This window comes from Sinocyclocheilus grahami, unplaced genomic scaffold, assembly GCF_001515645.1.
Source record: "Sinocyclocheilus grahami isolate Dianchi unplaced genomic scaffold, SAMN03320097.WGS_v1.1 scaffold704.1, whole genome shotgun sequence".
NCBI lineage: Eukaryota > Metazoa > Chordata > Actinopteri > Cypriniformes > Cyprinidae > Sinocyclocheilus > Sinocyclocheilus grahami.
In genome coordinates, this window is record NW_015505883.1 from 548,913 (window position 1) to 576,809 (window position 27,897).

Here is a 27,897-nt window from a genome sequence, read left to right on the forward strand (position 1 = left end):
CTCAGTGACCAGAAATGTTTCACATTAATCTGAAGAGAGAGATGTTTGTCACTTCAACTTGTTGTCCTGTCATATTAGTGTCACGTAAGAAATCTAAATGGAGTGTGTTTATGAATTTCTAAAGAAACACACAAGCAGGTGTCATCTGGTCTAAAAAAAAAAAAGTTTAATGTGGGTCAGGCAATTGGAAAACAGCTGTTCAACATGCTGTAGTTCTCATAAAGGCTATAACTCGGTAACTAAAAAGATCTGAGATAAAGGTGCAATTGCACAGGTACTTGTTTGAAATAAAAATGTTGCTTAATATTTTTGTGAAAAAAATAAGTGTTTAATACATTTTTATAATATACATTTTTTTAGGATTGAAAAAAATAACAGTATTTATTTGAAAAAGAAATATTTTGTAATATAAATATCTATACTGTCAATTTTGATTAATTTAATGCAGTAATTTAAAGTTAGTTTATAAAAAAAAAAAACTGACCCCAAACTTCAAACTGTTCAAAGCTTGAGAAGAATTCTGTTCTCCAATATAAAATTCTTTGTGCTGAATGTATAGTGTATTTATTATATGATACTCATATTTTTTGACTCTAATGTATATGCCTAGGAAAAACTTTAAAATCCAAACCTAATGAGAAGTATTCACTGGAATAAAAAGTGTGACAAGAAACCCAGTTCTGCCCAGTAAAGAGAGATTAACTGTTCAAACTTGAGATATTGATTTTTAACCTCCTCCACACGTTTGACTTTTCCAAAACATCAAAAAGCTATTGATGAGAAGCCAGTGACCTGGTTTCCAAGGCAAGGCAAATGTAAGCAGTAGGTGGGTATGCTGAAAACTATTTGGTCAAATGCAGCTCTTATTTTCATGATGAATTTACCTATTATGCATCTCATGTAAAAGCATGGGGGCTGGACGGTTTCATGAACGATAGTGAGTCAGTTGGCAAACACTGTCAGATTCAGAGTCTCAAAATGATGGTTTTTGTTACTCTAAAATTCCCCGGGGTATCATTAACATTTACAGCAAAATAGTGAATCATTGTAAAAGCGCCTTTACTGTAAACACTGGCCAAGCTCAATTATATTCCTATTTACCAGAAAACCTTCAGAAACTGAAGAAAGAACTCAAAATAACTGAATAACTGTCATGCATTTGATCTAACAAATGAAATGCAACTGTTAATGATTGCTGCCTAAAGGTATAAATCTCTATTGTTTATGACTTCACTTCCATGCCTGTTTTATTCTAATACAGAAAGACGTAACATTGGGTCAGGCAATTGGAAAACAGCTGTTCAACATGCTGTAGTTCTCATAAAGGCTATAACTCGGTAACTAAAAAGATCTGAGATAAAGGTGCAATTGCACAGGTACTTGTTTGAAATAAAAATGTTGCTTAATATTTTTGTGAAAAAAATAAGTGTTTAATACATTTTTATAATATACATTTTTTTAGGATTGAACAAAATAACAGTATTTATTTGAAAAAGAAATATTTTGTAATATAAATATCTATACTGTCAATTTTGATTAATTTAATGCAGTAATTTAAAGTTAGTTTATAAAAAAAAAAACTGACCCCAAACTTCAAAGTGTTCAAAGCTTGTGAAGAATTCTGTTCTCCAATATAAAATTCTTTGTGCTGAATGTATAGTGTATTTATTATATGATACTCATATTTTTTGACTCTAATGTATATGCCTAGGAAAAACTTTAAAATCCAAACCTAATGAGAAGTATTCACTGGAATAAAAAGTGTGACAAGAAACCCAGTTCTGCCCAGTAAAGAGAGATTAACTGTTCAAACTTGAGATATTGATTTTTAACCTCCTCCACACGTTTGACTTTTCCAAAACATCAAAAAGCTATTGATGAGAAGCCAGTGACCTGGTTTCCAAGGCAAGGCAAATGTAAGCAGTAGGTGGGTATGCTGAAAACTATTTGGTCAAATGCAGCTCTTATTTTCATGATGAATTTACCTATTATGCATCTCATGTAAAAGCATGGGGGCTGGACGGTTTCATGAACGATAGTGAGTCAGTTGGCAAACACTGTCAGATTCAGAGTCTCAAAATGATGGTTTTTGTTACTCTAAAATTCCCCGGGGTATCATTAACATTTACAGCAAAATAGTGAATCATTGTAAAAGCGCCTTTACTGTAAACACTGGCCAAGCTCAATTATATTCCTATTTACCAGAAAACCTTCAGAAACTGAAGAAAGAACTCAAAATAACTGAATAACTGTCATGCATTTGATCTAACAAATGAAATGCAACTGTTAATGATTGCTGCCTAAAGGTATAAATCTCTATTGTTTATGACTTCACTTCCATGCCTGTTTTATTCTAATACAGAAAGACGTAACATGATACACATGTTTTTGAGCCTGTTGATCAAGTAATTTGATATTAACTTTCTCTTATTGCCATATACTCTGTCATCCGCGTGCTACCTGCTGCGTTCGTGCTCACTTGAGTGACGTATATCACACTTTCCACCCTCTGCCACAACAGCTTGCCATTTGTAGCTAAAAAGGTGTTGATGGTGGGAGCCCGTGATGCTGCTTCCTGTCTCCATTGCACATCAGAATTTCCCCTCTGCCCGCCCACTTTCATTTTGTGCAGAGCTGTGGGCTGTTTCACTTCAGTCTGTCCGAGTCTGTTGATAGAGTCTGTTCTGCTCAATGTATACTGTTGCTTTCTCCAGCCACCCACACCGTTTGACCCCCGACTGAATGTTTTAGAGTGGTGAGTAACATATTTATTTACCTGTATTTTATAATATAGTGACGTGTTATTGCTTATTTTTTCAATGTTTTGAAGCTGTTAGCTAATTAAGTTAAACATATTATGCATACATTGTTTTTTTTTTTACTGTAATTTATATTACAGCTTAATATTTTGCTAATCATTTTCATGTGTTAGAAGACTAAAATGTATTAAATTAAATTAAATTAATTTGTATTTTTATTTGTATTTTTTTTTATAAATGCATTATTTCTGCCATGAACTTCAGGTGTTGATTTGCAAAGTTTGGTTCTATGATGCATTCTGTATTTAAGTTGCTATAGTGCTATAATAACAAATGAAACCATTTTCACCGATCAGGTAATCTGACCTAGAGGACTGCATCTATTGGTCATCACAACACAGCAAACCTATGAAGGTGTTGAGTGGTCACGGCGTGGTAAGTTATCACCTTTACCCATCAGTTTCACGCACCTATTGTCTTTTAATGTCATCATGGAAACTGATTAGTACGTAATTGAATTGACTTACTTCCCTAAATCCCATTGACAGGATAAACACATCTTTTGTTCTTTCTGTTTCAGTCTGTCGTCAAATCGTTGACCCAAAGCAGCATGGACGTAATCAACATGCCAGCCACAGATGTAAGTATATCGATCCCAAGATCTTACGCATACAGCGTTCCTTATTACCTTCTGATTGATAGATTAGTGCAATTATGGATTCTTTAAAGGCTGAGTGTTGAGAACAAAGCCTACAATAGGATGCTACAAAGTCCTGACCTGTTAAATGTCAATAAATCTCACTTATACATGGTTTAGATGTGATGTTTACAAAGCTTGCACTGTTAAGCTCTTGTTGCACCAACCCAGAATCCCCCAGTTACTATGTTTAGTTCTGTTTTTTATTAAAGTCCTTTGCTTCATCTTATTGATTTCTTTCATTTCTACTAGGTTCCAGTGAATACGGGACTCTCCCTTAGTCAGCAGACTAAAGCCAATCAGACCAGCTTCTCCCACACTGGTAAGCTAAAAGTTACTTCTGTTCTTTGAAATTTCATTGCTCTTTAATAGGTTTTTTTTATGTTGAAAAGAAGAAGAAGAAAAACAAACCTAAACTAAAACTAAAAAAAAAAACCCCAAGTGTAAATACATTTTACTGTAAAATAGAATATCAGAATATGTTAATTCTTTTTAAAGAATATAGTGATTTTTACTGTTTATTAATATTTAACAGGAAACATCAACCAAAGGCGCTGGAAGAGCATTTAGGTTCCAGTGAATACGGGACTCTCCCTTAGTCAGCAGACTAAAGCCAATCAGACCAGCTTCTCCCACACTGGTAAGCTAAAAGTTACTTCTGTTCTTTGAAATTTCATTGCTCTTTAATAGGTTTTTTTTTATGTTGAAAAGAAGAAGAAGAAAAACAAACCTAAACTAAAACTAAAAAAAAAAACCCCAAGTGTAAATACATTTTACTGTAAAATAGAATATCAGAATATGTTAATTCTTTTTAAAGAATATAGTGATTTTTACTGTTTATTAATATTTAACAGGAAACATCAACCAAAGGCGCTGGAAGAGCATCTTCCGTCAAGTACAGAAAAAGAACATGGAGCATCCCAAAAGCTCACTGTTTGGGCGACCCTTGTCTGATGTCTGTCAAAAAGATGGGTGTCCTCCCATAGCAATTATGGTAAGAGTTGTCATCTTGTGATACCATAGAACTTCAATGCAAAATTTGGTATTATATGTATGTGGTTTTAGTATTTCAAATGTCTTAATTTCCTTTGCAGGATATCTTTACATTGCTGCTGAGAAATGGTCTGTACACTGAGGGGGTGTTCAGGAGGGCCGGCAACGCCAGGGCTCTGAGAGAGATCAAGGCGCAGCTCAACGATGGGATAGAAGTGGATCTGAAAGAGCAGTCAGTCATTTTGCTTGCTGATCTTGTCAAGGTAAGGGACGACCTTGTGCAATATGATTTGATTTGACTGATTAACAGCAATTCTAAAGTCGAGAATATGCATATTTGATCATTAACATGTCTATTAACTGTCTATTATGTGTATTTTGATTTGCAGGATTTTCTTAGACAACTGCCTGGCCGTTTGCTAATGGTGGAGAAGTACAAATCCTGGATGACTGCAATGGAAAAGGAAGGTCAAGAGCAGAAGTGTGCTGAACTTAAAATGTAAGTTCTCTATTTTTTGACTAAAAAGTGTTTAGTGTAAATAAACTGTAATTGTGACCAGGTTTCCTTCATGTCTTTCTTTAGGGTGATCAACACACTTCCTGAGCCAAATATTCAGCTCTTGAAGCACTTTATGGTTCTGCTCTACCACATAAGTGAGAATGCAGATACAAACAAGATGAGTTCCACCAATCTGGCTACATGTGTTTCCCCCAACTTGCTCCAAACAGACAACGTGGAAAAGATGGAAGAGGTGAGTGTAGTGAAAATCTTGACCTTAAAGACTTCTCACATGATGTGGCTAAGAGCCAGAAAACAGAGGAAGAAAAGCTCAAACTAGTTTCATATGCAGACTTATTTTGACCTGTTTTCATGGGATTTCATAATCCATGTGATCTTTTATGTTGTTGATGTGCCCTTTGATTCATTCTCATGTATCTTTGGGAATGTATTTGCAGGTGACGAAACTGACTGAGTTTCTCATTGACAACTGCCCTCAATTGTTTGGTGAGGATGCACTGACACTCTTTGGAGACTCTGATGAAGATGAACTCAGCGATAACCAAGGTAATTTTTTTAATATTGTGTCTTTGCCTATGCACTGGAGTTTACACTGCAGATCCATTTCAATGGGGATGAAGAATTAACTTTGTCTCAGATGTTCCTTAAAAAAACAAACTCACAAATTAGATAATTATTGTCGACGTACAGTAAAAGTATAGAGGTATAAAAACAATATGGACATTATAGCTCATTTGATATTGAAATATGTCTTGGGAAATATGAGAACATTGTGAATCACAACTAAGATCTCTTCTGAATCTCTTTTTATCAAGAGAAAACATGCAGGAGACTTTTACAGAAACAAACTGTAGACATCCATTGACCAATGAGAATTTGAGAGAGTCGGGTCCAAAAATCCAATTGGCTATCCAATTCCCACTTGATTTCAAATTGAGGAAGCTATTTCCACTGCCTCAAAACATCTTACTAATTCCCATCGGTCCAGGGTTCTCCAATGCATAGGCACTCTTTACATACGATGGCACAGATTTAGCAAAGCAAATGTAAACAAAATACTTGATAATTAATGAGTATCTGTCATTGATTTCTCCTTCAGACTCTTTTTCTTCGCACCGTCATGACTCTGCGTACGACAGTAATGACCCTGATGCAGACTCTATCAAATCCGGCACTGAAGAGAAATCCCAGGAACATTCCAGCGCAGAGGAACTTTGGACAAAAAAACTGACTCGCAGACGTTCAGAACCAGTAATCAACCTCATAGAGGGAGTTCAGCAGCACCTTGCCCTCTCCAGGAGCCAGACAGAAATTGACTTTTATGACAAACTCTTAACAAAACAGATCTCTGATGACTGTGTTGTGGTTAGAGCAGGCAACAGCTTGGGGAAGAGCTATGTGGCCAGGACATCCTCTAAAGACTGCTCGTATTGTTTTTCAAGCTCACTTGAGAGTTGTTTCTCCAGTGCTTCGGATAGCTCTATCCATAACAGTCCTCTTATTGTGCCTTTATGCAATCAGAGAAAAGCCCTTCAACGCAAACATTCCTTCCCCACCCGCCAATCGGCACCTGCAGCGAATCGCTCAGAGACCCCCAAAAGACGCTCCCAATCCATGAAGAGCGCACACATCAGAAGTAGGACTGTCTTCGGGCGAAGCGGCTCCACCAAACGGGCCATCGAGAGAGCCCTACGCCACAGCCAGACCCTACCTGAGGTACTGAATCCTCAACCGGAGCCGAGACGCTTGTCTGGCGAGGAGGTTTTCCAACAGGTGGACAGCAGGATACCAAGCGATCCTCCAAGTTATCAGCAAGCCGTTCAGCACAATTCCCACGTCGCTCTCTCGAGCCGTCGATCATTGACTGTACAGGATGCCAGATGTCTGTCAAAGCAAACGTGTAGCCACTCAAGAAGTTCAAGTGAAGAGACATTGGAACTGTCTTCTGGGAATGAACATTTCGATATCCACAACAGAGACAATAAAGAGACATGTTGTGATAGTACGAGTGGATCCTCCTCAGAGTTGAGACAGAGGACCACATCTGAAACTGGGTATGAAGCATCAATGCCAGTTTGGTGCAATCAGGAAGACCTCAGAGAGACATATGTCTGATTTACTGTTCATTTTTATTATTGTTGCTACTTTTTGGTGGAGGGAAAATGTCTTTTGCATATGACCTCATAATGAGGCGTTAACATTTCAGGGCTTCAAGTGCAATTCATTTGTGCTGAATATGTAGAATTTTATTCTTCATTTTTGTACAGTCTTTAGTGACAATGTGTTTATGCCCTCTGTGCTTTGATTCTATAGCACCCCAAAACCAAAAATGTAACCGAAAGGCACTTTGAGGAAATTTCACTACACAGATTTTAAGTTTTTGTGCAATGTTTGCAGAACTAATGTACATGCTTAAAAACAATGTAAATCATATGTATGTCTTCTCATGAAATAAAGACAACATAAAGCTAAAGTCATGTTGCCGTACACTTTATGCATTTTGAGTCACTAAGAAATAAAGTATTTAGCAATCATTTTATTATTATTTAAGAAAATGCAGCTTTAAAAAAAAAAAACAGAAGTGTGCTGAACTTAAAATGTAAGTTCTCTATTTTTTGACTAAAAAGTGTTTAGTGTAAATAAACTGTAATTGTGACCAGGTTTCCTTCATGTCTTTCTTTAGGGTGATCAACACACTTCCTGAGCCAAATATTCAGCTCTTGAAGCACTTTATGGTTCTGCTCTACCACATAAGTGAGAATGCAGATACAAACAAGATGAGTTCCACCAATCTGGCTACATGTGTTTCCCCCAACTTGCTCCAAACAGACAACGTGGAAAAGATGGAAGAGGTGAGTGTAGTGAAAATCTTGACCTTAAAGACTTCTCACATGATGTGGCTAAGAGCCAGAAAACAGAGGAAGAAAAGCTCAAACTAGTTTCATATGCAGACTTATTTTGACCTGTTTTCATGGGATTTCATAATCCATGTGATCTTTTATGTTGTTGATGTGCCCTTTGATTCATTCTCATGTATCTTTGGGAATGTATTTGCAGGTGACGAAACTGACTGAGTTTCTCATTGACAACTGCCCTCAATTGTTTGGTGAGGATGCACTGACACTCTTTGGAGACTCTGATGAAGATGAACTCAGCGATAACCAAGGTAATTTTTTTAATATTGTGTCTTTGCCTATGCACTGGAGTTTACACTGCAGATCCATTTCAATGGGGATGAAGAATTAACTTTGTCTCAGATGTTCCTTAAAAAAACAAACTCACAAATTAGATAATTATTGTCGACGTACAGTAAAAGTATAGAGGTATAAAAACAATATGGACATTATAGCTCATTTGATATTGAAATATGTCTTGGGAAATATGAGAACATTGTGAATCACAACTAAGATCTCTTCTGAATCTCTTTTTATCAAGAGAAAACATGCAGGAGACTTTTACAGAAACAAACTGTAGACATCCATTGACCAATGAGAATTTGAGAGAGTCGGGTCCAAAAATCCAATTGGCTATCCAATTCCCACTTGATTTCAAATTGAGGAAGCTATTTCCACTGCCTCAAAACATCTTACTAATTCCCATCGGTCCAGGGTTCTCCAATGCATAGGCACTCTTTACATACGATGGCACAGATTTAGCAAAGCAAATGTAAACAAAATACTTGATAATTAATGAGTATCTGTCATTGATTTCTCCTTCAGACTCTTTTTCTTCGCACCGTCATGACTCTGCGTACGACAGTAATGACCCTGATGCAGACTCTATCAAATCCGGCACTGAAGAGAAATCCCAGGAACATTCCAGCGCAGAGGAACTTTGGACAAAAAAACTGACTCGCAGACGTTCAGAACCAGTAATCAACCTCATAGAGGGAGTTCAGCAGCACCTTGCCCTCTCCAGGAGCCAGACAGAAATTGACTTTTATGACAAACTCTTAACAAAACAGATCTCTGATGACTGTGTTGTGGTTAGAGCAGGCAACAGCTTGGGGAAGAGCTATGTGGCCAGGACATCCTCTAAAGACTGCTCGTATTGTTTTTCAAGCTCACTTGAGAGTTGTTTCTCCAGTGCTTCGGATAGCTCTATCCATAACAGTCCTCTTATTGTGCCTTTATGCAATCAGAGAAAAGCCCTTCAACGCAAACATTCCTTCCCCACCCGCCAATCGGCACCTGCAGCGAATCGCTCAGAGACCCCCAAAAGACGCTCCCAATCCATGAAGAGCGCACACATCAGAAGTAGGACTGTCTTCGGGCGAAGCGGCTCCACCAAACGGGCCATCGAGAGAGCCCTACGCCACAGCCAGACCCTACCTGAGGTACTGAATCCTCAACCGGAGCCGAGACGCTTGTCTGGCGAGGAGGTTTTCCAACAGGTGGACAGCAGGATACCAAGCGATCCTCCAAGTTATCAGCAAGCCGTTCAGCACAATTCCCACGTCGCTCTCTCGAGCCGTCGATCATTGACTGTACAGGATGCCAGATGTCTGTCAAAGCAAACGTGTAGCCACTCAAGAAGTTCAAGTGAAGAGACATTGGAACTGTCTTCTGGGAATGAACATTTCGATATCCACAACAGAGACAATAAAGAGACATGTTGTGATAGTACGAGTGGATCCTCCTCAGAGTTGAGACAGAGGACCACATCTGAAACTGGGTATGAAGCATCAATGCCAGTTTGGTGCAATCAGGAAGACCTCAGAGAGACATATGTCTGATTTACTGTTCATTTTTATTATTGTTGCTACTTTTTGGTGGAGGGAAAATGTCTTTTGCATATGACCTCATAATGAGGCGTTAACATTTCAGGGCTTCAAGTGCAATTCATTTGTGCTGAATATGTAGAATTTTATTCTTCATTTTTGTACAGTCTTTAGTGACAATGTGTTTATGCCCTCTGTGCTTTGATTCTATAGCACCCCAAAACCAAAAATGTAACCGAAAGGCACTTTGAGGAAATTTCACTACACAGATTTTAAGTTTTTGTGCAATGTTTGCAGAACTAATGTACATGCTTAAAAACAATGTAAATCATATGTATGTCTTCTCATGAAATAAAGACAACATAAAGCTAAAGTCATGTTGCCGTACACTTTATGCATTTTGAGTCACTAAGAAATAAAGTATTTAGCAATCATTTTATTATTATTTAAGAAAATGCAGCTTTAAAACAGAAATGTTATATATACAGTATATATATATATAAAACACCATGGCCTACAGTGACCCCAAAAAGTATTTGCACACAAAATGTATGAATGCCATTGAATTAGATCAGGGGTTTGCAAACTTTTTCATGTTAGGACCCACCTTGAGAGCCACCAAAAAACAATTTAAAGAAATATGAGAATAAACAATATTTTAGGTAAGTTTTTTGGTTAGGCTGATTTGTCAGTTTCAATATTGCCACAAGGCATATAAGAAGGCTATACAAATAGGAATAAACATATAAAGACATGTATGTAAGGTATACAGATAAATCATAGGCTAAACAGTTTTGTGTTCTTTGTCAAGTCAAGTAACTTAATTTTTTTCAATATTTATTGTAATCTGTATTGTATAACGCGTTATACAATACAGATTTTCTTTCACAGTATTAAACAAGAAAGTAATAGAATCAATGATGCAAACTTGAGACAGCTAGTAAGAGCAGTCTAATAATTATACTGAAGTAATGATGCATTTCCATGGAACCCTCAGTTCAGTGAGTCATGATTCAGTAGCCGCTCGGAAAGATTCGTTGAGAATTCGTGAGACTGATTCAAACCAGTATCGCGTGTGCTTCGAACGAACCGAGTCATAAGAGTCATTTGTTCGTGCATCGGGCGAGGAAACAAAATTGCTATACATTTGCTAGAAAAGATTCTTTTGTTTACAATTGCTTTTCACAACATTGCAGTGATCTTTAGTAGACGTATTCATCTTTATTTTGACGAGTATTTTAATGTAGCCTATTGGTTTAGCATTTGAAACCATTTAAAGGGTGTTATTATACTAGCCTATATTTAAAATAAATGCCTTTTGACATGTTTCTCAAACGTGTTCGATATTTTGTGACATTTAAGCGATTTTAATCGTCATTTTTTATTTTAATTGTTCAAATACTTTCTGGGGATGAATGTTTATATGTATTCGCCCACCTGTAGCCTACTACAGAAAGTAGAGAACTGCCCAGATATCCACCTTGTAGATTATCAACCTCAACCGCGCCCATGTTTTCTCCGCCTAGTCAGCGTATATGGACTGCAATGGTGTAATGTGACAGTGTGAGCCGTTAAAGAGCTTCGAGCTTTGTCATTGTTGACGACGCGACAAGAACTAGGCGTTCTAGTTCTGTCGCGTCGCCGTCAGTGCGCGAGCCGGATCAAAGGTCGAACCCGAGTTTACAGCGCAGCTGCACCGTAAGCAGAGCCCTGCTGGCACTCTTTAACTCCAGTGGTCTAACTAACTTATCGTAGCTATCGCTGGGGCGAGGCTTTGACACCATCTCTCGAAAATGACTCAGAAATGAGTCTCTAGCGCTCACTGTTCAGATCAGTCTCGAGCGCAGCGCGGGTCTCTGGTGTTTTCTTAAGCTGGTCCTCACACAAGACTGACAATGCCTAAGCCTGTAAGTAGTTCTTTTCTTTTTATTAAAAACATAACGGGTTATTACATGGAACAAAACGCGATTACAGTGCCATTAAAGAGAACAATCATGTGAATTATCTGTATTAGCCTACACACGGATTTAGAGAATGATCTTTCTAGTGTACAGTATCCCATATATTAATCCTTATGCTTATGTCTAGAAAAATGTATGTTTATTGTTGATACATTTGTAGGATCCTGACTTGTTTAGAGTTGTGACTTGGGCTACAACAGGCCTCTGATTTAAAGACTCCCACATTAAAAAAGTTTCATAGCTTAACCTTAGTTTCGTATTGTGTTTCATATTTTTGTAATGTGTTCTGATTGACAAAATCCATGATGTTAAAAGAAACGAGAGTCTTTAGTAGTTAAATCAAGATAAAGCTGCAATTTATTACTATATTGCCTCCATATTATTATTATTTTTAATTGTAAACGTGCTATTAATGCCTATAATTAGTGTTTATACTTTAAATGATATTATAATTTTTATATTTCAGGTTGTAGTGATTACCTCAAACTTTAGAAGGATAGACTACTAACTATTAATTTGATGGTTAACATGCTTGAGCATGAGTCTTTACACATTAACGAGACTTATTGAGGATGAGTTCATGCCGCAAAAGTAAAAGATTAGCTAGATGCAGATTGTGCTGCTGTGAACATACTTTTGACTTTATTATTTGAATACCAGGATGTGATATCACTTATTATTGTCCGTAACATTCAAGAGAGATTACTGGTAAACCAGCTTATTCATCAACCTTTTTTAATTCTTTATTTGTAAACATTTTTAGATCTTTTAGCGGATGCTGAAATGTATATTTTCACCTATTCTTTATGAAAAAGCTATTTAAAATATATGATAATACAAAAAATACGGGAAAAGTACTGGCAAGGACATTATACGGTATAATTTCACAGACATTTCTGCTAACTCTAAAACACAACGCAATGCTGTGCACAATTCAAAACACAGATAAAAACAGGTAAACAATCTATATGAAAAATTCCTTATTGATAAGACTAAAAAAAATATGGAAATATAGCATTCCCAAGTTTGTCCCCATGGTTGAATAGCACATTATAATTGTATTAAATGATGAATTCTTTTGTTAAAATCCAAAAACCCTCTGTCTATTATCAAACATTACATTTGTTAGAAAATATGTTGCACTTCATTTAAATTTTATTGATAGAATTTCGAAAAAAATACAAAAAAACAAATGTTTTCAATACAGGATGATCACCGACATATTTTAAACCCCAACTGTATTGTGATTATTGTTTATTCTGCTTTCTTGAACTAATTGAGGGACTCGGGGAATATTTGTACTTATACTTTTTACAATTAATTTCAATTGGAAAGCAATACAAAACCATTAAAATGAACTAGAGAAAAAGGGCGATAAAAAGAAATTGTTACTGGATATAGCATCTAAACACGTATTTTCTCTTATACAAGCGCACACATTTTAACCAGAATGTTCAATTTCTATTTACTATAGAAATTTCCATTCTATTTCCATTTGTGACTTATCCAAATTTTAAAATCTACACTCTAAAAAATGCTGGGTTAAATACAACCCAGTGCTGGGTAAAATAGGGACAAACCCAGCAATTGGGTTGTTTTGACCCAGCGGTTGGATTAAATGTTTAACCCAACCTTCTGGGTAGTAACCCAACCGCTGGGTCAAAACAACCCGACTGCTGGGTTTATCCCTATTTTACCCAGCACTGGGTTGTATTTAACCCAGCATTTTTTAGAGTGTAATTTAGACCTAAAGCTTCTTTAAGTCTGTGAAGCACAAACACTTATCTGTGATTTGAGGGAAGTGGGATATAGCACCGGCTTGTGAGTCTGCACCCTTCAGGCAAATGAGACATGCAGGTTTAGCCGTCACGCTGTGTTATGACGTACTTCGAGTCTTTCCTCCTGTTAGATAAATTTGCAGCTGAGATGGTTGCTCATGAAGATGGCGACTGCTGGATTAAACAGTAGCACTCACGCAGTCTGTTCCATTGTTAGGCCAAATCCAACCGAGAGGACAAGCTTTGAAGATTATAGATTATACCTGCCATGCTGGCTTTGGGATTAATGTTTATTTTCTATAAGGACAAGCTGAAGTTGCCAATAATAAGCAGCTTGTTTGTCACTTACCGACAAGACCCAAAAGATTTTTGAAAGCATGTGCTAATCAATGTATAGTGCTAATTATGCATGTAGTATGGTTATCATATTTAGAGACTCCATAGCGGCAGCAGTCATTTAAACTCTTTTGACGGAGTTGCAAGCCTTATCTAAGGGCTTGCTGATAAAGGTTAATTTGCATTATGTCACACTGATTAGGATACTCAGAAGATTGGAGACCTTGTACTTTCTATTTTATTGTAACTTTATTAACATTGTTATACAGGCTTTCTAACGAAAACTGAGGTTGAGATTCTAAGTGGACATATTCACTGGTTTATTGATTTTCATTATAAATTATAGTGAATTGTATTAGATATAAAAAAACATATCTAAATTTGACTGTGGAAAGTACGTGTTGTCTTTTAAATGTAATAGATTTTCACCACGAATTCAATGGTTATTCCGAATTAAATTAAGTTTTAATGGTAAAATTTAATGTATTGTTATTTTTTATTGAAATGAAATAAAAAGAAAATCATGAAAAACAATAAAAATCATCATAAAATTGGGTCAGTAAGAAGTATCAATAAGATTCATTTTTGAAAGAAATGAATAGGCTTCTTTTATTCAGCAAGAATGCATTAAATTGATCAAATGTAACAATAAAGACATATGTGACCCTGGAGCATATCTAGTCTTAAAACCAGTCTTAAGTCGCTGGGGTATATTTGTAGCAATAGCCAAAAATACATTATATGGGTCAAAATTATTGATTTTTCTTTCATGCCAAAAATCATTAGGATGTTAAGTAAAGATCATGTTCCATGAAGATATTTAGTAAATTTCCTACTGTAAATATATTAAAACTTTATTTTTGATTAGTAATATGCATTGCCAAGAACTTAATTTGGACAACTTTAAAGGCGATTTTCTCAATATTAAGATTTTTTTGCACCCTCAGATTCCAGATTTTCAAATAGTTGTATCTCGGCCAAATATTGTCCTATCCTAACAAACCACACATCAATGGAAAGCTTATTTATTAAGCTTTCAGATGATGTATAAATCTCAATTTCTCAAAACTTTACATTTTATTTAAAGTAAATGCTGTTATTTTGAACTTTTTCTAATCAAAGAATCTTGAAAAAACGTATTAGGGTTTCCACAAAAATAAACCAAATCAGCATAATAGAATGTCTGAAGGAGTAATGGCTGCTAAAAATTCAGCTTTGCCACCACTGGAAACAATTGCATTTTAAAATATAATCAAATAGAAAACAGTTATTTTAAATTGTAAAATAGTTTGCAATATTACTCTTTTTATTTGATTTTTTTTTAATAAATGCAGCCTTGGTTGCAGCCTTTTAAAAAAAATTCTAACTAGTAATATTTTCTACAGAATACCATTTATGGTTGCTCGCAGATATTTATAGAATTTTAAGTAGTGAAAATTGTTGCAACTTTGTATTGTCAGCAGCAGGTGCCAAAAGTTCTACAGTAGGTGACCAATACCGTTCTAAACATGCAGATCATTTATTTGCTGATGTGGCTAAATACTAACGCCAGGGTGTAACAGTTATTGCACTGTGAGTATTATAGCAGTTGTCACTTTACTCATGATTAGAGACACTAAATGTGCTAATCCTGAAAATATGAAGGTCTTTTATTTAAGCTTTGCAAATAGGTACCAATAACAGGAAGAAAGTGTTGAACTGAAATGTTGATGGGTCTTGGTTACTGATAATATAATAAAATAATAATAATAAAATAACATTTGTTGCACAAGTTTGAAGGGTTTATCTTTACAGCTCTAGAATAAATTCACATGATTGTGTAACTGACAATGCTTTTAAGGCTCTGTCAAGGTTCACTGGGTTGTTATGAAAGCTTGTGTAAAGTGTGCTGGACTGAGATCTTTACCATAGAATTCATGGAATCTCTTCTGGGCACAGATTTTTAGTGTTTTATCACTGTTTGCTTGTTATTCCTTTTTGTTCACAAAAGTATGCTTTGTTTGTTTCTTTGTATAAAATCTAAAACGAAACCTCATAGATTATATATATACATATATAAATTATATTATCATCGATTAATAATGTCACACCCATGAATGTCCGTTGAATCTGTTGAGATCATCTCCTTTGTTGTCAGTCATCTGGAGGATATTGCATAATGCAGATCTGTTCTTTATCGCTAGTGGCTTTGTGGAATGAGATGTAATTTAGGGAACATAACGTTCCATGATTATAGTTAACATGCGTCTGATAGCTGATGTTCCAACTGATGTGGTGCAATGTAATTAAGGTGTTTGCTGTGTGAAATATTGAATTAAATGAACATTTTAAATATTTTTTGGCCAACAAATCTGTTCTGTTGTAATGGCATATTTAAAATTTCTGTGGAAATACCAACACATTTTTGCCTTTATTGATTCCAATACTCGATTCAATGACAATGGAAAAACACTCACTTATATTTGTTCTCTGCAGATCAATGTCCGTGTCACCACAATGGATGCCGAGCTGGAATTTGCAATCCAGTCGGTTACAACAGGCAAACAGCTCTTTGAGCAGGTGAGCAATGGCCAAAGGCTCCTGAAATCCTCCATGTTGTTTTTTTAAAGCTAAGCCAGTGAGACTATATTTGAAGAATCACCTGTGGTTTTTAGACCTCACTGTATTGTACGCACATTTCTAAGGCCTCTAAATTAGCAACATGATCAAAACTTTACTTCAAAGGTTATATTTCACTTACTGGACTTTAGCAGCTTAAGGTTTACTTGATTATTCATACATAATTATTTTTTGTAGAAAACATTCACTCAAATTCAAAATTTGAGTATCAAATATGATACATCAGGCTTTGGTGGAACATTTACGTATTTGGTATATATAGGAGATATTGGGAGATATAGAATGACAACTGATATTTATATGCATTTTATGTAAGTAGTCTGCTGTACTGTTATAAAGATCTCATTGATTTACATTGCAAGTAATTTCAACTTACTTTTTAGTCACATACATATCAGCAACTGCACCAAACTGCATACTTTTGCTCAGTCTGGGCCTCTGAATAAAAATGTATCAAATATGATACTCGACTAAAGGCTTCCTGTTTTAAAAATTAGATTTTTCTGACTGATTTCATATGTCAGGCTTTACAGAGTTAAACTAAAGGCTAAATTCACTCCACTTTAGATACAGATGAGGGAACGTGTTTGTAGTTTCACGCTGCATGCTGGGAAAATAACTAAAAGTAATAGCAAAAAATTAAGATTCTCACCAAACTATGAAAACCTCCTACCAAGTGGACATGCACTTGCATAAACATAGTGCTTGCATAATATTTTCTATGCGATCTAAATGCACCACTTTTGTTCTATCACTATGAATCATCAACTTATAGTAACTTGTATCTTTTTGAAATAACAACACAAAACTTTGTAACTAATTTCAAAAGCATTTTACTTACCTTAGTCACACCCAAATTCATGCTCCTAGTCACTGGGTGTAAATCATTTGTCAGATACTGTTGAGATTAGTAATGCTAAACTATCTTGTTATATGGCGATTGGTGAGGTTCGTGGTATGACAGGACATAGGGTATATGACACCAAGGTGGAGGACACCGTCTCTGCCTATATTTGCACACACCTAACTGATAAGAGGCCTGGATGGGTGGTATTTTCCCTCCCTGTAGAGTTCCTATTCTAATCAACTAAGACTAGAGACTCCCATTGTTTGACCTACAGCATAACGTCATGCTTGTTTATCAAGGGTGATTAGGTATATGTTTTAAATGTACGCCAGTTCGTTCTCATACATTTAGCATTGGGTTAGTCACTTCTAACTGGTTGATTTTTATCCTCTGTGTTGATCTATTCAGGTGGTTAAGACGGTGGGTTTGCGTGAGGTCTGGTACTTTGGCCTGCAATACACAGACACCAAAGGCTTTCTGACATGGCTGAAACTGGACAAAAAGGTATTATTGATTTTGTAGAGGAAATATATACATATTTTAAAACATTTTCCTGCACTATATTGTTAGACGAGAAAAAAACGTTAACGTTAATAATGCATTAATAATAATAACACGTTAATAATGCATTAATGTTAATGATATTCACAGACAGTTCTACGACAGACAAATAAAGGCTTATTTCATTACAATTTGCTAATATCATGGCACACATACAAGCATTTTATTAGTGGCATTGCTAAGGCAACCAAGCGTCAGTATTATTATCGTCCATTTACCCATAAGTATTAAACTTTGGTGCATAACTTGTCTTGCTCCATTTGACATGAATGATACCATAAATTGTGTAGCTTAATGAGGAGGGAATTGATATAGCTTGTGATTTTTGCATGCAGACGATAAAATCCCATAGATTTACTGGCACCCAACCCATATCTATAGACTAAAATATCATAAATGTGGGAGTGGGCTTTTTTGACTTGAGTCAGCATTTAACCACCCTAGCAACCACCCAAAATACCCTAGAAACAGCACCGGAAAGTTTTAAGAACGTTATCTATAGGTGGAGATGTAGGTGTTAGTGTTATTTTGCTACTCTTACATTTACTACTCTGAAATTCAGGGTTTAAAACAATACTTCAAATAGTTTTCTTTTATTTATTCAAATTCTCTCTTGCTTTGTGTCATATTTTATTGTACGTACAATCACCTAAAAACATATCATCATATAGTAACAATATCATAACTGTTGTATTAATGTTCTGTCACTAAAATATCTGCATTGTATCATAGTATCTAAATAAACATAGTTCTGAACATTGCAATATAGTCATTTGCTTTGCATATTAATACTCCATATTACAAAATGTTCATGTTACAAACAAATTTTAACATTACATGTGCCCAACAGCATTCAAAAGAAACCGTTGCCACTTAGCTACCCAATACAGAGACCCTAAAGGGACATAGTGATGGGAGGAAAAATTGTATTTGAAGGCTTTTGTGAGCAAACACAAAGTTTCTTGGAGGAACCTAAAAGTTATGAAAACAGAATTTTTACCTACCATTTCATATTACTTTCATCTCCACTTTGAGTTTTGTGTGTCACAACCCAACATTCATTCTTCATTCTGATTTCACAGGTGTCCTCTCAAGAGGTGAAGCAAGAAAACCCTCTGCAGTTTAAGTTTCGGGCCAAGCATTACCCTGAAGACGTGGCTGAGGAGCTGATTCAGGACATCACGAAAAAGCTTTTCTTCTTGCAGGTGAAGGAAGGCATCTTGAGCGATGAGACCTACTGCCCCCCAGAGACAGCCGTTCTGCTGGCCTCCTATTCTGTTCAGGCCAAGTTTGGAGACCACTCACCGGAAACCCACAAACCTGGATACCTAGCGACCGAGCGGCTTCTGCCTCAGAGGTGAGTGGAAACTGCTCAAAAAACATTCATTCAGTGCATTCTAATGATTCAGTGATCTGAAATTACTCACATATGTAGTGCTTATTCATGTTCCTGGAGGTCTACTTTCCTGTAGAGTTCAGTTCTAGCCTTTCTCCAACACACCTGTTTGTAAATATCAAGCGTTCCTGAAGATCTTAATTAGCTGGGTCAGATTGGGTTTGTTGCTGAACTTCGCAGTCTCCTGAAGATCTCTGGGAATATAACTGAGGTCCCCTGACTTAAATTGCTTAGTTAGAAAAAAAGAAAGAATCACCACAGATTAAAATCAAGTTGGCTAAACATATTATTTTCATTAAAAATGTCAAACCTGACATCATTTGGACATGTCAGCAGCATGCAGAGTTTTGAATTTCAAACTAAATTATCAGAACTCAATAAAAATAACAGAATTTTACTAAGTTTAATAGTAACTTGTTACAAAAAGTATTTTATTCAGAATTTGACTGAAATCACTTCACTATTGTTGCTACATATTCATGTAAAAATGAATATAATCATATATATATACACTTATCTATGCATATTGTTGGTGCTGCTTCTAACCATCTGAAAATCTTTTTAGGTATGTTTGAAAGACTTCTATTTAGCTTTATTTGAAACATAAACACAACCATTTACAATGATGTTACTTAATATTCCAACACATGTGAAAATTAATATAAAATTAACATTACTTAAAATACACAAAGTTGCAAGTTTAAGTATATTTATTTATTTTTTAAAAAGTCTCCAAAAAAGAAATGCATGAAAAGGAAATATTTTATAATTTAAATCTTTTTAGAATATAATAATCTTGTCAAATCTACAAAGAATTTGCAAATGCATTTGCGTATGTTTTGACCACTTTCAATTGCCGATAAAGAAAACGGAGACTCTGAAGACCCTAAATAGACAGAAATGATTGTGAGAAGACAAAAATAGAAACAAAGATGCTGTTGTAAGGTAATGATGAAAACATTTGTACAGTTTTTATTATGTGACATCTTGAAAATGTTATTTCATTTATATTTTGGCGCCAAATATATTTATGTTATATGGCCACAACACTTTTAGTCATATGATTCTACCACAACCCTTATGAAGATTATAGTAAAAGTAGTAACAATATTCTTTGGTGGATTGATTATCATTTGTATAAACACACTTTTACTACAAATACTGCAAATACCACGGTTAAACTATGGTTAGTGTAGCAAAACCATTGTTAATTTATGGTTACCATGGATTAAGTAACCAAGGTTTTTTTTTTTGTAGTAAACCCATGGTTCATTTTCAAAATGGAAGGTGTGTTGATTTGATATTCTGTGTTTTCAGAGTGCTTGACCAGCACAAACTCTCTAAAGAACAATGGGAGGAGAGGATCCAGATTTGGCACGAGGAGCACAGAGGCATTCTCAAGTGAGTCAGACTTATATGCTGACATTCAGCTCGCCTTCATGTCGCTCCACAAGCTTATAATTTCTTCGGATTTTTCGTCACCAGGGAAGATGCTGTGCTGGAGTATCTAAAGATCTCACAGGATTTGGAAATGTATGGCGTCAACTATTTCGACATCAAGAACAAGAAAGGAACAGACCTGTGGTTAGGCGTAGATGCTTTGGGACTTAACATCTATGAGAAAGAAGACAGGTAAGCACTTTTTGTGAGCAAGGCCTGATTATTTAGAAACGGTGCTAGGCTAGTTGGGGATATCGGGGTCAGTGTGGCAGCTGTCATGACTGTGGGGTTAATGACCTGCGGAGTGACTGTCCTAACCCACAACAAGCCAAACAAGTCAACACGAACACATAGTGCTTTATTGAGAGGTCATTGCACTAATGGACCACAAAGTCTGTGATTTTTGTAATGTTTGTTGACAAACACAAAAAGACATTACAATAAAAAAGTTTTTAAAAAGTGTCAGTTGCATGAAATATATTTTGGCTGTTCTTCATTACTTAGGTTGACTCCAAAGATTGGATTCCCTTGGAGTGAAATAAGGAACATCTCATTCAGTGACAAGAAGTTCATAATAAAACCCATTGACAAAAAAGCTCCTGTAAGTATTTGCATGAATGATTTCATGTCTTTTTTTTCACCTGAAATTATTGTATCTGGGCCAATGGCAAATAACAGCTTAGAAGATGAAGAAAGGAAACATGTGTCAAGTTTACTGAAATTAAGTCTTTGTATTCGGGCTGGTTTCATATGGTTTTGAAAAACTTTTATACATTTTCAAAAAAATTACAATTTAATGATTAAAGGATAATTGTCACATGGTGTAACTATCAAGTTAAAAATAATGTAAAATAGTAAAATAATGCATTTTCCTAACACCTTGAATACATATCTTAATCTTTACTTTCCAAAATGTTTTAAAACACATTTTTATATATATATATATATATATATACATACATACATACATACATACATACATACATACATACATACATACATACATACACACACACACACACACAATGCCAAACTATTTTCTGAGTCCTTTTTCTTTTATCATTATATTAAGACATTTGAACCCCCTGCCCTGATATTTTGGATGTTATGCGTCCAAAAGATATCAAAATGAATGGTAATTCAGAATTTTAAAACATTCTTCATATGAGAAGTGTATTCAAGTGTATAATGTTTTTTTTTTCAATCATGAAGGCCGGTTGGAATATATTTGGCATATTATTTACGGAAAAGTCATTATAAAATGTGACACATTCTGTTCTCCCTCTTGTTCTTACAGGACTTTGTGTTCTATACGTCTCGTCTGCGTATAAACAAGCGCATCCTGCAGCTGTGCATGGGAAACCATGAACTTTACATGCAGCGCAGGAAACCTGATACCATTGAAGTGCAGCAGATGAAGGCTCAAGCCAGAGAGGAGAAACACCAGAGACAGATGGAGAGGTGAGGACACAATGTTCATTATCAATGACCAATGACCAGCTGCCCTGAGGAGCATAGCAAGACACCAGCTCAGGGCAGATCATCACTAATTTAAAAAAGTTATTAGCCAATAAAATATTTGTTTGTTATTTTTATTTTGTTATATTTTTTTCCCCATTAAGAGTACATAATTAAATGTGTTTGCTATCTGTTTTTTTCCAGAGCCCAGCTGGAAAATGAGAAAAAGAAAAGGGAGGCAATAGAGAAAGAAAAGGAGAGGGTAGAGAGAGAGAAGCAGGAGATGATGATGAAGCTTCTCCAGTTTGAAGAGCAGACCAAAAAGGTTGAGAGAGGTAAGGTACTACATATCTGATCTCTTTAATACATTAATACATATTTTCTTGTTTGGTCTTGTTTGAAATTAAGATTGAAATCCCAATGAAAAGTGGAATTATCTTGTATAACGCTTAAGGATAGATAGATAGATAGATAGATAGATAGATAGATAGATAGATAGATAGATCAGACCAAAAAGGTTGAGAGAGGTAAGGTACTACATATCTGATCTCTTTAATACATTAATACATATTTTCTTGTTTGGTTTTGTTTGAAATTAAGATTGAAATCCCAATGAAAAGTGGAATTATCTTGTGTAACGCTTAAGGATAGATAGACAGACAGATAGATAGATAGATAGATAGACAGACAGACAGACAGATAGCTAGATAGGTAGATAGAATGTGATTAAATGCAATTCAAGTACATAAATCAAATGTAATTATAGAACTATTATTTGTAATAATACTTTGCATTATTACATTGCGTATTTTATTTCGTTATAATATATATATATATATATATATATATATATATATATATATATATATATATATATATATATATATCGTATATATTTCATTATTTAAATTGAGCTTTAATTATTTAATATTTAAAACATAAAATGTATTATTTGTAATAATAATTATAATGATATTGAATGTTTTATTATACAAAATGTTTCACTGCAGAATGGTGTTTAATTTAGCTACCATACTAGCACACGCATATAAATGCAATAAATGATGTTTAATTGAGTATAATTGAGTGACTGCTGCCCCCTTATGGTTGATTTTATGTATTGTTCAGATCTGAAAGAGCAGTTTGAGAGGGCCCGGATACTGGAGGAAGACAGACGGCGGGTGGAGGAGGAGGCGACACGTCTGGAGGCTGAGAGACAGGCAGCGCTGATGGCTAAAGAAGAACTGGCCAGGCAAGCTGAGGACCAGATGAAAAATCAGGAGCAGCTAGTGAGCGGGGGACACCTTTACACACACAAAACGCACCTTAAACAGTGAAAATCTACATATTCTGTGATGGATTGTGTAAAACTTGTTTTATTTATAGTGAACTGAAGCTTGATTTTTAAAATATATATAGGCAGCAGAACTGGCAGAATACACTGCAAAGATTGCCTTGCTGGAGGAAGCCAGGAGAATCAAGGAAGAAGAAGCCAGTGAATGGCAGAACAGGGTGAGTTTTGAACAGTATACACTACTGGTCAAATTTTTGGATTAATTAAGATTTTTTAAGCTAACTATTTTTGAAGTCATGTAAGTGGAAAATATGGATACATTTTTCTTCTTATAATGGACCTCTTCAATTCTGTCAGGCTAAAGAGGTACAGGACGATCTGGAAAAGACCCGTGAGGAGTTGCAGCACGTTATGTTGTCCCCTGTGGCTGCTGCCCCTGTGGCTGCTGCCCCCATGGCTGCGGCCATGATGGAGGAACCCTTAGAGAACGATCACGATGATCAAGAGGAGAACAACAGCACCTACAGTGCTGAGCTCCATGTGGAGGGCATAGAGGACCACCGCAATGAGGAGGAGCGCATCACAGAGGCAGAGAAGAACGAGCGAGTGCAGAAACAGCTCATGGTAACGTGCCTATCACGTTTCCTCAAACATAATTACGTATGGATTAGTAGCAAGGATTGTGATTCATCCCAATCATTCATCATATTTTGATTCTGAAGAACACCTAAAACACAACCAGATTCATTCATTGATTCATTCAGTAACTATTTCTGGAGGTTCTGCAGATTTTGAGGATTATGATTTATTTTAAAATTCATTCAGGAGATTGTTCATTCAGGAGGAGTCGTTCGTTATTAAAACTAGTCTTATCTTATTTTCAGTTTGTTCACATACATATACATATATAACACTTACTTGTATTGGAGATTTTGATTCATCTGAGTGATTCATTGAATCTTTTAAACACCTAAAAGATTTGCGTCCAGATTCGTTCACTGATTTGTTCAGTAACTATTTATGGAGGTTATGTTATGCTTTATGTTTTGAGGATTTTGAATCATTATATCATTCATTCAGGAGATTCATTTAAAAACAGAGTTGTTCACATCTGAAACAAGTCTTATCCTTTTTAAGTTTGTTCTCCTTCATATACACACATAACACTCAATTTTGATTCATCTCAGTGATTCATTAAATCTTTTGAAAATATAAAAACAGATTCATTCACCAACAGATTCAAGTTTTTTTTTTTGGTTCGTTTGTTTTTTGAACACCTAAAAACAGATTAGTTCAGATTGGTTATATTTCTATAGGTTACATTGTTACACATGTAGGTGGTGACCGGTAAGTTTTTTTTGAGCATTATGAGTCATATTATCATTCGTTCAGGAGATTAATAAAAAAACATAGATTTGTTCATTATTATTCTTTCAGGACTCATTATTATCCTTTCTTTCTCAGTGACTCAAACCAGTGACTAAAAACAAAATTCAATGATTTGTTCAGGTACACTTTCTGTAGTTTACGTGATTACAACAGTAGGCAAGTTTTTTTTTTCCAGTAAATCACTGTATCATTAATTAACCAGTTTCTGCTAAAAAAAACAATGATTTACAATTTGTTTACAATTTCAAGCCTTCTTATCCTAAATTGTATCAGTCTGTTCAATAAAAGACATGCTTCATTCATATACAGTTTGTTTATGAACAACACTCCACATTTATCTGGTTCATATCATGGTGACATTGATCTCATATCACCACTTTCAGATCACACCAGTAGTATGAATTATACTTCACATCTCAATTTTTTTAATTTCAGTTGTCCCATTAGATATGTACATTGTGACTAACTGTATCTTAAATTGCTTTTAGGCCCTGAGCTCTGAGCTTGCTGACGCACGAGATGACTCTAAGAAGACTAAGAACGACATTCTGCACAATGAAAATGTACAAGCCGGGAGGGACAAGTACAAGACGCTTCGTCAGATCCGCATGGGCAACACCAAGCAGAGAATAGATGAGTTTGAAGCCTTATAATGGCTGATAAATTCTCCAATAAATCTTGAGTACCGGCAGCTCTTGCTGTTCAAAGGTGAATTCATCTAATTACCACAAATGGCCTCACTTTGTCTTTGCCATTGTAAAGACTGGATTATTTACACAGTCTGTACACACTACACAAGTAGTGTAGTTTTTATTTCTGAAACTTATTTAAGGCACTAAAATGATTTGTGTATGTTGCCTTGAGAACACTCTTGAGATCTTATTTATGCTAATTGTGCCAAAGGCTTTGGCTTGAAAAATCATGTCATCTTTTATGGGAACCTTTTTATTAGTGTTAACTTAAGATCTTTTGCATTCAAAATGTGGTGCAGCATCATGTTGTGTCATGAAACACAACACTTATTCATAAAATGGAGGTTTTATGTTTAAAAAGGCTGAAAAACAAAAAGTGAAAATATATTATGATAGAGAATTATTGATAATTATCTAAAACATGAATGTGATCAAATAGTGGCCATAACAAACAAGTCAATGTTTTTTAAACAAATTTTGATTAAAGAAATGCTGCATAGTAAATTAGATTATATTAGATTGTACATTTTCTATGTATAATTTTAAAATAATTATATTAAATTGATTCGAATTAAATCTGCTGTCCAGTTACTGTGGGACATAAAATGTATGGTTGTTATTTATTTTTTTATTTTTTTTACATTCAAGTTTGTTTTTCAAAGAAAAATAATGCAACCTAGGAACTGGTTGACAAAGATAGGAGCACAATGCGCTGACAACGGGATCGTTCAGAATAGCAGAAAGGTTTGCATTGTCTGTTTATCCAGATGTCCTCCACTTATGCTGTGACCATTAAAAGAATTACAGTTTCATTCGCAGTGATGTGCAAAGAGCCTGTGAAAGGCAAATTGTTATGCAAAGGGTGTGCCTGCACAAGCCCACAAAGGACCACTGATATTTACTCAAGGACTAGAATGTTAATTATGTTGCTAGACAACAATTTATAAGCCTGGAAACCGTTTGTTGAAATATGCACAGGGTGGGCTAACAGTGCAAGCGGTCAGGATTACTGTGTACCATTGGAACACGTTTTAGACATCATTAGCTACAGTGGGTTAGTTCCCTGAAAGAATAAAAAAAAATCTTCGGTAGACTACATGTGCAGTGTTGTGAACACAAATTCCCTTTCATGGGAACTTTGAACTGCGTCCTCTAGGGGTCGCTATGGGGAACGCCTCGTCGTGACCCGTGTCTGAAGCATACATTGAAAAAACACCAACAACACGTTGGCCGGCGACAGCCATGACGTCACTACCGATGCGACTATAGTATAAATAGGCACCGGGAGCACACATCATCCTCTTCTTCGTCTTCACTGACTGTTTTGTTTGAAGCGTGCATTTCTGTGGTAAGAGCAATCTCTATTCATATCATTATGGCGAGCACTAGCAAAGCGTTTAGAGGTTGTGTGCATCCGTGTCGTTGTTTAACATCTGATGACACACACAATCTATGCGTTATTTGTTTGGGCGAAGAGCACGCACGCGATGTCTCCGGGGGGGCAATCGACGTGCACTGCGAGCGTTTTTCCAATGAAAAAGCTCCGCTCTCGTTTGCCTCTCTTTTCGAGGAAAGAGGGGCAGCCATCTGCATCCCGCGATTCAGGACCCGCCGCTGCTGAGGCACGGAGGAAAATGAGCTCGTGGGGATCGCAGGTGGATCTGGCCGATGAGTTTGAAGAGGGGTTTTCCCTCTCGCGATCGTCGGCTGTGGACGAGAGTGAGCCGCTGGAGGATGATGTTATTTCATTGACATTGTCTGATCCAGGGACCAGTGCTCTGCTGGGTTCGCCCCAGCAAAAGCAGGAAATGTCTGAGGAGGGCAAAGAAGCTGAGGCTGAGCCTTCCCAATCCTCTTGCCCTGCGTATGATGAGCTTTTGAAAGTTATGGATCTCACCTCGGCGAGGCGAAGAAAGTGACGTCGCGAGGTCATCTCGATGAACGTTATTTTTCTGGCCATAACTCTCCAGCTCAGGTGAGCCTTCCTTTCTTCCTGTTTTCCATACAGAGATTGAGAAGGAATGGAGAGGCCGTTTTTTCCTCACGCATCCATCGATTCCAGCATACGAGTTATGCCAACATCGAGGCGATGCGCGAAAGCGGTTATGAGAAGATGCCCCTGTACGCTGGCCAGCTATCTCTCTATGGGTGAGACGTCCTCTTTTAAGACTCGCTCTAATGCCAGGGCATACACAGCAGCAGCAGGTCGGGCTGTCGCTTCATTGCACACGATGGTGATGCTCCAAGCATATCAGGCTGACCTGCTGAAAGACCTGGATAAAGGAGGTCCAGGTCTGAGCCCGAACAACCCAGTCCTGGCCCATCTCGGTTTGAGAATCAGAGACGGGCACTGAAGGCTAGTGTCACGGCTCGCGCTCCTCCCCCACCCGCGGGGAGGGGGAGGAAGAATCGCGGGGCAAAGGAAGGTAGGGAAAAG

At 36.2% G+C, this 27,897-nt stretch overlaps 3 protein-coding genes across 4 annotated transcripts; all 3 read left to right on the forward strand.

The window, feature by feature from the left end:
* Positions 1-1,593: 1,593 nt before the first annotated feature.
* Positions 1,594-7,432, forward strand: LOC107559899 (T-cell activation Rho GTPase-activating protein-like). Of its 2 annotated transcripts, XM_016243922.1 has the most exons (10): positions 1,594-2,755; positions 3,116-3,194; positions 3,340-3,399; positions 3,709-3,778; positions 4,311-4,450; positions 4,551-4,712; positions 4,839-4,948; positions 5,033-5,201; positions 5,407-5,515; positions 6,069-7,432. In XM_016243922.1, exons 2-10 carry the CDS (start codon positions 3,168-3,170, stop codon positions 7,082-7,084), a joined length of 1,863 nt encoding a protein of 620 aa, XP_016099408.1. In that variant the 5' UTR covers positions 1,594-2,755; positions 3,116-3,167; the 3' UTR covers positions 7,085-7,432. The 2 variants fall into 2 exon arrangements, with proteins under 2 accessions (XP_016099408.1, XP_016099409.1); XM_016243923.1 differs by lacking the exons at positions 1,594-2,755; positions 3,116-3,194; positions 3,340-3,399; positions 3,709-3,778 and adding exons at positions 3,685-3,708; positions 4,027-4,096.
* Positions 7,433-7,539: 107 nt separating this feature from the next.
* On the forward strand, positions 7,540-10,052 carry LOC107559902 (T-cell activation Rho GTPase-activating protein-like; the record flags this gene model as incomplete). The annotated part of the gene is made up of 4 exons (XM_016243925.1): positions 7,540-7,568; positions 7,653-7,821; positions 8,027-8,135; positions 8,689-10,052. Coding segments are annotated over 4 exons (1,323 nt in total), but the record flags the coding sequence as incomplete, so codon positions are not given.
* A 1,189-nt stretch (positions 10,053-11,241) lies between these two features.
* LOC107559900 (radixin-like) lies at positions 11,242-26,038 on the forward strand. Its single transcript, XM_016243924.1, has 13 exons — positions 11,242-11,596; positions 16,240-16,323; positions 17,639-17,734; positions 18,874-19,148; positions 20,505-20,588; positions 20,673-20,819; positions 21,132-21,228; positions 21,925-22,088; positions 22,290-22,420; positions 23,214-23,374; positions 23,505-23,597; positions 23,737-24,003; positions 25,257-26,038. The coding sequence occupies exons 1-13, from the start codon at positions 11,585-11,587 to the stop codon at positions 25,419-25,421; spliced, it is 1,776 nt and encodes a 591-aa protein (XP_016099410.1). The 5' UTR covers positions 11,242-11,584; the 3' UTR covers positions 25,422-26,038.
* Positions 26,039-27,897: the final 1,859 nt, after the last annotated feature.